The following is a 12,925-nucleotide window of genomic DNA, read 5'->3' as shown; positions in this document are numbered from 1 at the left end:
AGAAACATTTTCTAGAATTACAGCCATCTAAAAAGGGACGGGCAGCACAGGGACGTGGGCGTGGCTGCGCATGCGCATCGCCTGCCTACCTTGGCCGTCTCGAAGCCCATGCTTGTCCACTGGGTGGTGGCAAAGTGCACAGTCTCGGAAACGCTGTAGCCGCAGCACACTTTAGACACAAAGGATCCTGGGAAGCAGACGACGAACTGGCCGCTCTGCTGCACAGTCCTGTGCACCTTGATGCCCTCTTTGCACAGCACCTCCGGGGAGATCTGGGGAGCAGGTCAGGGCTGAGACACACTCCGCAGGACGCACTCGTGGCCACTCTCCCGCCCCCACTGCCCCACCACTGCCCCGGCCGGCCCAGCAGGTGGGGGACATGCACACCTGCCCTCCAGGCGGGGCCTCTTCATGAGGAGACAGATTAGATTTGGTATTGGAGACTTTTTGTTTCTCCTTTAAAAAGGAAAGATGCCAACCTAATTAGAAGAAAGATCTAAACTGATACTGGATCAAGAGTGACAACAGAGCCACCCAGCTGTGCGGCCTCTATGAGAGCACAGCCCTACAGCCATATCAGAGCCTTTCCCGGCCCCACCCAGCAGTGACGGGGTGGGAATGGGAAAAATCCTCCATCTGCAGAGCCAGGCAGAGCCCCAGAGGTACAGCCTGGGGACCTTCGAGCCTGCACCCTAGAGGGCCCAGGGAGGGGTCAGCGTGGCCAGAGGGGCCTGAGCTCAGGTGTCCGAACACGAGGCTAAAAGGACTCCCAGGAAGTCAACAGCCTCGTGACTTCCTGAAAATGGGATCAGAAGCCTTTGTGCCCATCCCTGTGAGGTGGAGGGTTTCTGCTCTGTTGTCCAGTCATCCAGGTGCCCAGCAGGTGGGAATAGCAGTACCAACAGACCCCAGTGCCCACCCAAAAGCAGGACCCACCTCGCCACACACCCGTCTCCACACACAAAACCAGCCCTGCGACAGATTCAAAGGCCCGGCGCACGTGCCCCACGTCCTGTGCAATCAGGAAAGCACCTGTTTGGTGTCCAGGGAAGAGGGAGGACATCTAGTTTGGATGACGCTGTGAGGACTCACTCTGTGCCTCTGAAAGGCAGGCCAGCCAAGAGGGTGACTGACAAACAGCCCTGCCTACCCCGTGCCCAGGCCGGTGCCAGCACAGGCAGGGGCTGCACATACCATGACGTTGCTCTCCAGCATCTGCAGCCCTGGGGTCCCGTTGGCTTGCAGCAGGGTGTGCACCACGTCCTCGAGCTTGCTCTCCTCCTCAGCAGGAATGCAATACCTGATGTTGGGAGACAAGGCAGAGACTGGACCAGGACCCTGCCTGGGGAGCCTGGGCTGGGCCCACCCTGCATCCTCCCTCGGACAAATGAGCAAACGTGGGCCTGGGCAGCAGCCTCAGGAGCAGAAGGGAGACTGGGATCGGGGAGGTGCCCGGCTCGGTGACCGGCACCGTGGTTCTCAGGCCGCACCCACCCCACTCCCAGGCAACACTGCTGCTTCCGACCAGCACAGCACAGCATGCTCATCTTTTATGCAGATCTGACCTATACATGAGCCAAAAAGCCTTCAAATCAAAAACAGATGTTTAAAACCCCATATAAATCAGACCCAGGCACATCTGCAGACTCAATTAGCCTCCCGTGAGTGCGCCAAGGCTGCGTCTCATCCCCGGGCTGGCATTTGACACTGCTCTGTGACAGGAGGCGCTGCAGAACTAAGATTCGGTGCTGGAATACGCGGTTCCCTCGGCTCTCCAACCCGGGCCACCTCGTGAGAGCCTGGCACAGCTCAAGCTCCTGGCCCCAGAGCCGTGGGCTGGGTGACCGGAAAGGCAGGACAACCCCTCAGTTCTCCAAACACAGAAAAAGTTGGGGGAAGGAGGCCTGCCTGTGCACATGCTGGCTCATGCCTGCGCACGGGCCGACTGCGGCTGCTGTGAAATTATGGAATGAGAGGAGGGTGCACCGGGTCGCAGGCCTGCCCCACCGAGGCAGCTGGGCGTGCCAGAACCCAGCCAGCCAAGGATCAGCTGGCGAAACACACAGGAAATCAACCCACACAGGCCTGCACCATGCAGACTGAGGGGCGGTTGGGAGCCGAGCGGTGGAGGCAGCTGCAGGGTGAGGCTCGGGACAGCACAGACCCCGGAGCACAGCTACGGAGCTGCAGGGAAGACGGTGGGGGAAGGGCGAGGATGTTGGCAGACCTGAGCTGACAGGGATGTCTGGAACCTGACTGCGGCTATGGAGAGTGGGGGAATTACTGCTGGTGTCCCCAGAAGGGGACACCTACCTGTGAAAATCCAGGGGCCGGGCAGTCGGCATGCATAAGGCAGGTGTGCCAGGCCTCCTCCAGGCCCTCCCTTCTGTCTCCCGCGCCCATAGGGGCCAGCAGGCTGCGGCAGGACACCTGCTGAGTGGACCTGGGCAAGGTGACCTCTCCGAGTACAGCCCACCCTCCATCCCTGAGTCCTGACAGGACCTGGGGCTGCAGAGCACATGCAGCCACTGGCCCAGGGGCAGCCAGGTCAGGGGCAGCGGCTCTGGTGCAGTTGTGACGCTGCCCAGCTCCGGTCACTCTGGGCAGCCACCCAGCCCTCAGGCCCAGTTCCAACCTGGCACCTTCCCCCAGGCCCGCAGGCAGGCCTGCTCTCGGCTGTGCTGAGGTGTCTGTGATGAAATCCTTCACTTGGAGGCCAAATCCTGTTTCAGTTGCCACATGGAGTGGTTTTTATTATGTTCATGTTATTTCAATGCCAACATATTCTGTTACTGATTTGTGATTTAAACCCAGGGTTTCTAACCAAAATCAGATGTTTTACAAAAAACCGCAACCCATAAAGTTCTCCAATCACATCCCGGCCTCCTCTTTATTCCCCCTCAATGAGGGGCAGGGGTTCGTGTTCAGGAAGTCCACAGACTCCCATTTCCCTTCCTCTGACCCAACCTTCACCAGAGGGGCCAGCAGGGGTGCTGGCTCAGGTCGCAGGTCTGGGGGGACTCCCCGAACCCCACACCAGGCCTGCGCTGTCCACAGAAGCTTCTCCACGGAAACGACATGGAGGGCACAGGGGCTCCGGGAAGGGGCCACACCCTCTCCCAGTCCCAGTAGCCACCCTCGCCCTGGACAACACAGCTGCACGTACTCTGCCCAAAGCCTCCACAAGCCAGCAGCCACTCACAGACCAACCGCAGGCGCTGAGACCACCCTCCCTGGCACACAGGCTCCCAGGAGGCCCGCAGGTCCTGCTCGCATCAATACCAACCACCACTTCCTACAGTGTGGCCGGGACGCAGGGGCACAATAATGAGGCCGCTGCAGACCTGGCTCCTCAGAGCGCGGACGGTAGTGCTGAGGCTGTTTGTTTTCGTAAAGAAGCCTCATCACCCGTGAGGACAATAAGCAGTCAGCGCAGGATGAACGTGAGGCTGGTAGACTGTCAGACAACAAGACGTCTGATTATTTGCAGTAATTTCCCATCTGCCACCTAAATAAAGGAACCGAAGAGCCAGCCACGGATCAGACCTGGGTGGAGGTGACAGTCAGGCTCCAGGTGGGCACCGAGCAGGCAGCTTCCCACAAAACAGACAGATGTGTCCAGGGGAGACAACGTGTGCCTGACACAGCAAGAACTCCATTTCCCATAAGACCTGCTATCCCCGCAGCCGTCGGGGGGTTGGGAGGCTCTGCAGAGACACTCAAAACGATTGCTCACGAGGCCAGAGAGGGAACAGAAGGCATGCCTGACACCGCCCACCTGTCCCACTGTGATTCCCTTCCTGTTTCTCAGACCTAGTATGAAACAAACACTTGAAAACCAACAATAAAAAGTCATATCCTAGAAGAAAAATCAAATAGAAATAGGCAACTGACAAAAAATGGGAACATAAATGAGCATATGAAGTGATGCTTATCACCAGAGCAACTTAAAATATTCCCTGCCACTTCCAGCCCCTCCAACAGAGGCAGGAAATCCCAAGCTGGGAGCTCAGACAAGGAGCTGGGACACAGGAAAGCAGCTCTCGGAGGCTCTCCACGCCCTCACCCCCCGCCCGCCCCCAGGGCCAGCACACTCACCAAATGCAGTCAGCACCAGTGTGTAAGTAGTCGATGTAGGGAAGGTGGTTTTGGTCTCGAGACCAGCATGAGGTAGAAAAGACCATGCCAATATTTAGCCAGGGAATTGTCACTCCTAAAACATAAAGGGAGAAAGCAGCAACAATGTCTGAGTAACAGCTATTAGAATCACTATTTTATTCCCAAATAGGAGAAAGAAAGAAAGAAATGGTATTCAAAACCAGCCAGGCAAAGCCCAGTAAGAAGGAACTTGCTCTTCCTGCTTGCTGCACAGAAGCCAGGCTGAGATGGGCACGCTACAAACAGCAGTGGAAGGGCAGCTTACTCCACAAGTCGGGCAGCACGATGCCCCAGGGAACGTGACCATGATGACTGTTGGGGTCATCAATAACCAGCAGCCATGGGCTGGGCCCCAAGGCTGAGAACGGGACACCAGACCCGACTCGTGTCTGGAGAGGCCCTGAGCACTCGCCTCCACGGGGCGTGGAGGGTCCCAGCCTTCAGTGACCGGAGGCCCCAGGACACCTGGCTTTCCAAATGCCTGCGTAGAACCTCCCACTGAGGGGCCTGCACTAGTCCTGAGGGGGCAAGACTTCTGCTCCGAAAACACCAATTCAAGGTGAAAAGATGGCCACTAAGCACCTGCCAGCGTCTAGATGCTGTGATTTGGTCCACCTTTCTACATATTTACACATGTCAATTATGACCCTATTTCTTTCTTTCCTGCAAATCAGTGTCTTGAATCTAAAGACTCTGCACCGGAAGCCCCCATCCCTTTCCAGCTCCAGCTCCCGACGGACGTGGGACTCACCGGGCACAGCACCGAGGTGGCGCAGGATGGACCCTGTGTTATTGGGGAGGACGGTGAGGTTCCATCCATGCCTGCAGAAGAAAGAGGGGCATCACAAGGCTGGCGAGAAGAGCACCATCTAGTCCCCAAAATGCAGACAACAGATCCAACTCTACCTTGAAAACGGTTCTGACTTCCCCACGGGGAACCCGCTGCCGTGCGTGTTGGTGTCCACCTTGCCGCAGTGCACCGCCACATGGCAGTCCTTCTCCTCCACGAGCCTCCAGTACTCTTGCTGCAGGGAGAGCGAGGGGTCAGCACAGCTCACCCACCAGCACTGACACTAGTGCACAAGGAAGGAGCATCACAGGACAGCCCCAAGAGAGCACGGAGTGGGACGGCGATGCTTGAATGACCTCTGCAGGCAGGTCCCAGAACTGAGGGCAGGGACCCCAACAGACAAACGCACACACATTCATGGCAGCCTCATGCACCTCAGTTGAAACATGGACGTAAGCCGTGTCCACACAGATGGACGGACAGGCCTGAGGAGGTGGTCCATACAAAGGCCTGCTCTTCAGCCTTCAAAGGAAGGACAGACAGACACGTGCCAGATGACCCACCTTGAAGACACAATGCCCAGGGAAATAAGCCAGTCACACAGGACAAATACCGCACGGTTCCACTTCCATGAGGTACCGAGAACAGTCAGAATCTCAGACTGAAGGCAGGATGGCAACTGCCAGGGGCTGGGGACGGAGTCACAGGAAGTTATTGCATAATGGGAACAGAGTTTCAGTTTTGCTAGATGAACAGCATTTTGGAGATGGATGGTGGTGGTGATTGCACAATGTGAATGTACTTACACTGCTGAACTGTACACTTAAAAATGGTTAAGATGGTAAAGTTAAGGCTATCATAATAAAAATTATTTAAATGAAAGGGTATAGGAAATGAAATGATACGAGGCAGAGGACATGCCACTGTGGTCCTCAGACTGAGTAAATGCAGCCTCCACTCCAGCACCTCAACAGACGCACCTCACACGCATCCCAGGACCAGCCGTCCTGACCTCTACGAAGAGCAAAGCCCACACTCACCCAGCTGTACCCACGCCAACTGACTCAGATGGCGGTGGTGGGTACAGCGGCCGGTGCAAAATGCTACCCTTGTAACTAACCTATTTAGTGTGACAGGAACGCGTTTTACTAACAGGTGAGCAGACGTGCCCAGATTACCTTTAGGCAACTCCCACATTCAGAGACACTTTTCATTTCGTTTCAATTATCAATCTAGAAGGGCAGCATCGCTTCCCTAATCCTGACAAAGCCCATTTAGCGGGAACCACCTTTCAAGGAGGAAGCCTAACCAATAACCACAGGTCAGCTCAGGGCAGTGCTGCCAGTGTAACACTGCAGAAGGGGAGGGCACTGCGCAGGCGGGGACGGGAGCTGCAGGTGCCCACAGCACTGGGCAACTTCTACAGAGAGGGGCCAGCTGGCGGCGTCAAAGGCCCCAGCCAGAGGTTCTCAACCTGTGGGTCGCGACCCCTTTGGCGGTCGAACGACCCTTTCACAAGGGTCGCCTAAGACCATCCTGCATATCAGATATTTACATTATGATTCATAACAGTAGCAACATTACAGTTACGAAGTAGCAACGAAAATAATTTTATGGTTGGGTCACAACATGAGGAACTGTATTTAAAGGGCCAGAAGGTTGAGAACCACTGCCCCAAGCCAAGAATAAATCAACATCATTAAATGCCTGGATTCCTTAAACAGAGGTCCTCAAACGTGAGGAAGGAAGGGGTAGTCTGGCTGATGGGACTGGTGGCAGTCGGGCCCTGCCAGCGGGTATCAGACTGACAGCAACCTCTCGTAGGTGAGTATCGCTGGGGGAGGAAGGGACCTGCTGCTACATGGGGGACACTCCACTTGCTGAGCACTGGCCAGGAAGGTGAGCCTTCTTTGAAGGAGTGAGAAGCTAGACAACCTCAGACAAAAAGTTTGGATTTTAGCAATTATTTCTATTGTGTTTAAATATTATGTAACTGCTAAAGCAAAAGCCAAACTTCCAGACAGAACGAATTCTCAAGTAGGAAACTAAAATAAGCCAAGCTTTCCTCATGCTACGGGTGGTAATAAAAACTGCACCTTCACAGACGTCCGCCCACAAGGATGGACGTTGTGCAACAAAGGCCTTTTTCCAAAGAGCCACGTTCCTTTCTTCTGACGTGCCTGCCACACAGGCCATGAGCACTTCGCAAGCAACTGTGTGGCCACGTGTCCCCGGACCGGGCCCGGCTGACACTGTGGTTGACGGAATGTGGCGTGGGCAAGGCCAAGGCTGGGGGTTGGGGCGGCGGTCAGGCCACAGCACGGCGTTCCCAGGCAGCACCCAGAGCACAGAGCTCGGCGTGTGCCCTCGGCAGAGACCCGGGCCCAAAGGGAAGCCAACGGTGCTGCAGGCGGACACGGGAACCACCAAGCCCCGAAACGGCCGAGACTCAAGTGGAACCTGCTGAGCTTCTGATGGTGACAGCAACGGCGCGGCCTCACATGTCCCCGATGGAGGGGCCCGGTGTCCTGGTGTGGCCTAGACTGCCCTGCAAATCCCTCCCAGGAAAACCTGGTCAAATCAGGATGGCTGGCCCGAGAGGTCAGCCTGGGTTCACCCAGGAGAAGTGGCATCCCTCCCTGAGAACACCAGACGTGGTCTGGAGCCATGGGACCAACTCAGGCTGCAGTCCACACAACGGCTCCCGCCCACAGCTGCCCTACAAGTGCTGGAAGTTCAGTGTCTCCCTGACAGCACCGCCTGCTGCTGAGGGCTGCCGAGGCCAGCGGCTGGCAGTTCTCAGCCACTCAGCTGGGCACTGGCCAAGGGGAGGCAACTAGAAGACAGGGTCTCAGTCCTGGAGAACCTTGCACAAAACTCCCCTAATTGGTCTGGGCACGGAGGTGCTCACTGTCTTTCCAACCTCACACTAACTCAGAACAGAGTTGGCAGAACACAAAAATGGCACTCTGCCAGTCCTGCTAAATAAAACGGGGGAGAAGGCACAGCAGAGCTATGGTTTCAAGGAATTCCAAACATTCTCCTGCGTAACGGACACCCAGAGGGCGGGGAGGAGCAGCCAGCGGGGGGGACGCCCAGCTCACCCCTGGCTTCCGCCTCTGGTTGGGGTAAAACAGGGACAAGCCGGGAAGAGGCTCTCTCTTCACTCTACCTTTTTTGAGTCTGAGGAAATTTAGATGAACAAGAGTAAAAACTTTCAGCTGCCCCAGTACAGGGAAAGAAGTCAACCACTCAAGTCCTCTCAGGCTGCCAGGCCCCCACACGCGGGCAGCAGGAGCTCAGCTCACCTCAATTTCAGCTGGCGCAGGCTCCTTGCTGAAGCACATGTTCATGATGTTTCTTGCTGTTCGATAAAAGGTTGTTAAAGAAACAGACCTTCCCTGGAAAGAAAACAAAAACAGGTGAGTCTAGCTGAAGCAACACAGTTGAGTCTAAGCCCACGTCGGGCTGGCCCTACCACGGGCTCTGCTGGCACCTCCCCCCGCCCCCCCCCCCGCCACCGCTTGGGTGGCTGGTGCCAAAGTTAGCAGCACAAGCAAAGGAATGAGGTCACACTGCCTTTGCAGCGCTAGGAGCAAACAGACCTGGCATCTGGAGGCAATGGGCTGTGCCCCGGGAGGCCGCGGGGTCAGCTTTCACTTTTTGGAGAAACGGGTATGGGTGGAAAAGGAGGCAGAATTCCTGTTACCCATGTGAGGGAAGGACAAAGGCTGTGGGCCAGTGTAGAAACTAACAGCAATAAGACAACCCAGAAGAGAAGTATGGGGGATCTTCAGAGACAGAAACTTGGGGCCCCAAGGGTCCTCACCACATGAAAAGCAGCCAGACACGCAACCTCACCTCGTGGGTCTGAGGGGGACAGACGAACCCTGGTGACTCTTGCTGTCCCACCCCCACCTCCTTTAGCACACAGCTCTGTTCTCGTTTGGGAGTCCAGGCAGACCTTATTTTCGACCTATTCTATATTACAGGTTTTGTTACACAGGGACAAGCTTGTAAGATTCATGCCTTTCACTCTTTTGTGACCAGGCACACGTATCCCTTGATTACAGAAATATGGACCAAGCAGCTATGGTCTATCGGGCCTAGTTCAGCAGCTGTGGTAAAGCAGGCTCGACACCGACACAACCCTGTACTCATGCAGCTTCACCAGGCCTCGCCACAACCCTAAACAAGCGTGAGCTGCGAGGAGGCCCCAAGCGCCCCGAGGGACAGGGGAGGGGTCCCTGTGAGCACCCCATGGGAAGGAACACCCCACCGCACAGGAAGCCTGCCTGCCATGGGCAGGTCAGGGCACCAGGGCAAAGCCTTCACACTGGCTGCTCTGACATTTGCTTTTCAGCTTTAGAAATGACTCTGTGAAGTTCTAACGCAAAGGAAATACTCCCTACAGTTCCAAACTTCTGACATTCTGTTCCTTACAAAATAAAAGCCTGCCCTGGCCAGGTGGCTCAGTAGTTTGGAGTGTTGTTCTGTGTACCTAAGGTCTCAGGTTCAATCCCCAGTCGGGGAGAGTATGGGAGGTACTGATCAATGTTTCTCTCTCACATCGATGTTTCTCTCCCTCTCCCTTTTTCTCTCTCTCAAACCAATTTTTTTAATGGAAATATATATAAATAGATAAATAAATACAAATAAAAACCTAACGACTAGGAGGGACCTAGTTTTGCCCTAAGGCAGAGTGCCCGGAATTCGAGGGGACACCCAGCACCCACCCGTCAATGGCCCAACAGTCAGGGGCCTCAAGAGCCCGGCTGAGCAGCACCAGGGCCACCAGGCCGCCCCGCAGCCCAGCTCGCAGGATTTTGCGATGAAATCTAAAAATACACTTTACAAAGCAGGTTTTCAAAAAAAACTCTTGCTTTGATCCAACTCACTCTCATAAAATTGACCTTCTTCAATAAAAAGTAACAGAAGTAGAGAGTATCTTATTTCACATGCTGGCTGTTCAGTCCCGGGTTTAATGAGCGGTTTCCGCAGAGGAGGCTCCTCAGGCACACATCCAGGAAACAGCCGAAGTCCTCCCAAGTTCACAGTGCGTGCCACCTCTCCCTCCCCATGAAACATTCAGAATGTGCAACAGGAGGCGGCCATCAGCAGGCTGCAGGCAGCCATTCCCCACCCATGGTCTCTGCCAGGCATCTCGGGAGGTAACAGGACACCGAACCCGCTCTGCGTCTCACAGCAGAAAACGTTCCAGAGAGCAGCCCAGGGCTAAAGCCCAGCAGGTGGGTGGCCGCAGGCGACTTCGCAGCATGGACTCAGAAGGGCAGGCACACCTGCACGAGTGCCAAGCTCCCTATGTGTCTGGGATGGGCCCAGTATCAGAAGTCCACATCGATTTAACCAGGCGGCGATTTTCAACGTACCAAAAATCCCCCGGCTCATCCGGGTGGGAGCAGGGTTGTCAAGAGAGGGCTCAGGACTCACCACAGAACACGTCCCTCCTGGTAAACGCTGAACAGGGACCCCGGGTACAGCCCATGCGCCTGTCAAAGCCCAGCAACACAGCAGAGGCCTCTCTCAGCTCTGCCCGCGGTGCCCCACTCACCCTTGCAGGCAGGGGAGAGGCAGCCCCAAGCCTGGCTTTGGAACCAGCCAGACAGGAGGCTATGGTGGCCGCTGCTGAGCAAAGGCAGGCAGGCTGCCAAGTGGGAGTGCCCGTGACTCTGCCCGCTTCTCAGAGAAGCGTGTCTCCTAGGATGGCTGTTGCAGCAACAAGATCTGGCAGAACTGGGAAACATGGGCACGTGTTTGCCAGCCCTCCCACCTCTTCCCTCAGCAGCTTCAATGGTGAGATGCGAGGAGATAGCTCTATAAGGGCCTCTCTACAGGTGACTGGCCACACTGAGGTGGGGCAGTGGGCCATGCAGAAAGTAAATAAGGAGGTAAAGAGAACCAGCACTCCAGGCCTGGCCAGGCAGCTTCTGCCCTCCAGCCTGACAGTAGGTGCTGGGGGGGGGGGGGGGGGGGGGGGCAGGCGCAGAATTGTGGGTGAGGAGGAATTGCATTTGCATCCTAGGTCCTGCATCCATTGCACCTGGGCGCTCACTCAGCTCATTCAATGAAAAAGAAAGCCAAGGCCTGAAGTGGGCAAGCTACTCCGCCCACGCTCACAGTTCCCAGGGCAGCCCGGGCCTGTGCAGCCGGCCAGATGCCCTGAGGCCTGGGGCTGAAGCAGGCTGCAGACATTTCTCTTTATTAATTTCCCAGAGAAAGTGGCTGGCAGCTTCGGGACCCGCCCACCGCACAGGGCCTACCTTATATATACACTTGTGGAAGTCACTGAGGACGCCTTTGTCCTCTTCCTCTTCTTTCACCACTTCCTTTTCCTGAGCAAAGAGTCGCCGCCGGCCTGTCTTGAGCTGGGCCTGGCCCACCTCCTTGAGCTTGCTGCGAAAGCCGTTCCTGTGGGCCACGCCATTGATGAGCCCGTTCTTGGGCTCAAAGCGGGGCAGGGGGTGGAACTTGTTGTAGTCCTGCTCCGTGTGGCCCTCCAGGGGCCCCTTCCGCTTCTCCAGGATCTCCTTCTCCATCAGCACCTCCTTCTCCAGCCGGCGGTGCTCCTCGGGGGACAGGGAGTCGTAGGACAGCAAGTACTGGCAGTAGGCCTCCTGGAGCTTGGCCAGCCGGTCCTGGGCAGTCTTGGGGATGCGCAGCATGTCTGCGAGTTTGTTCCATTTTTTGAGGTCAGTCACTTGCTGCATGCCACCCATCTCGTTAATAAGCCGGAAAAAGCAGGCCAGGTCAAGCTCGCAGCCTCCTAGGACGGTGAGGGAAGAAAACACAGGGACAGTCAGTGAAAAGAACCATGAACAAGACAAGACCTCTTCATTCACCTGACAGCCCATGCCCATGTGCCAGACGCAGCGAGACTCTAGGGTCAGTCACAAACACTCATCTCTGGCCTCCATGGAGCTTAGTCTGTGCAGACGGACCCTAAGACAACCTGGCGCACTACAGGGACAGATAAAGCTGACTGAGGGGCTGGGAGGAGCTGGGGCCACCATCTTAGGTGGACGATAAGGGAAGGCCTCCTGGAGGAGGTAACATTTAGGCAGAGGTCAATGGTAGGGAGCTGGCATGCTTCTCCTCAAATGGGCAGCACACACTGGTCAGCACCCTTCTAAAGTCCTGGAGGCAGCTGTAATGAGGCCAGGAGCAGCGGCCATCCCTGGAGGGAAGGGAAGGGCCCAGTTGTGCCACTCAGCCACACCCATGTCCCAATGTCACCAGGAACAGCTGTGATGTCGGAAATCATACACAGCATGTGTTCTCCATCCCAATTTCCCTCCCAACCCCAACACACACACACACACACACACATACACAACCTGCCCAACACATATACCTCACTCACCCACCCAACACACACATGCCCAACACAATACACAAACCCAAGACACACACCCAACACACACACACACCCCACACATGCTCGAGTTGCTTATTTTCAATCCCACAGGATTTCCAGGTTGACAGGGACTATTCAGAAGGGCACCTGACAGTCTGCCCTTCAATTCCTCCCATATGCACTCAGAGGGACCACTAATCTCAGAAGGATGGAGGTGAGTTTCACTACATCCCTTGATCAAATTACAGAACAGCACAGGGGCCAGAGGTGGGGTGAGCATCCCAGGACACCCAGAGGCATGCCTGGACCATCCCAGGAACTGCAAATAAGACCAGAGGACAATGTGGGTTTGGTTGTCGGTGAACAATGGAACCACCTCAGGGAGGAGACTTCCCTGGACCTCAACCAGATTCCAGGCCCCACTCTGGTGTCTCAGCGAGGAGACCGCGCCTGGTAGTGGAGCACTCTGACGGGCACAGGTAGAGGGCGAAGCCAGTCACCCCCGCGTGCCACAGCAGCTCCAACCACAGGTCTCACTGGAGGGGAGGCCGGCCACAGCTTTACCTTTTTCTCTAAGATCACGATAATACAATAGCACTTAA

The 12,925-nt window shown here is 55.9% G+C and overlaps 1 protein-coding gene across 4 annotated transcripts in view; it reads right to left on the bottom strand.

The window, feature by feature from the left end:
- The window catches only part of JARID2 (jumonji and AT-rich interaction domain containing 2), a 291,087-nt gene that overhangs the window by 10,222 nt on the left and 267,940 nt on the right, over nucleotides 1-12,925 (bottom strand). For all 4 annotated transcript variants that reach the window (XM_059688680.1, XM_059688681.1, XM_059688679.1 and 1 more), the window contains 7 exons: nucleotides 11,230-11,732; nucleotides 8,257-8,349; nucleotides 5,065-5,183; nucleotides 4,910-4,980; nucleotides 4,099-4,213; nucleotides 1,195-1,300; nucleotides 90-272 (listed from right to left, as the gene is read on the bottom strand). In XM_059688680.1, coding sequence (XP_059544663.1) covers nucleotides 90-272; nucleotides 1,195-1,300; nucleotides 4,099-4,213; nucleotides 4,910-4,980; nucleotides 5,065-5,183; nucleotides 8,257-8,349; nucleotides 11,230-11,732 — 1,190 coding nt within the window. The remainder of the gene's footprint in view (nucleotides 1-89; nucleotides 273-1,194; nucleotides 1,301-4,098; nucleotides 4,214-4,909; nucleotides 4,981-5,064; nucleotides 5,184-8,256; nucleotides 8,350-11,229; nucleotides 11,733-12,925) is intronic.

This window comes from Myotis daubentonii, chromosome 3 (genome assembly GCF_963259705.1).
Source record: "Myotis daubentonii chromosome 3, mMyoDau2.1, whole genome shotgun sequence".
Lineage (NCBI taxonomy): Eukaryota > Metazoa > Chordata > Mammalia > Chiroptera > Vespertilionidae > Myotis > Myotis daubentonii.
This window is presented reverse-complemented; position numbering and strand designations above follow the sequence as displayed.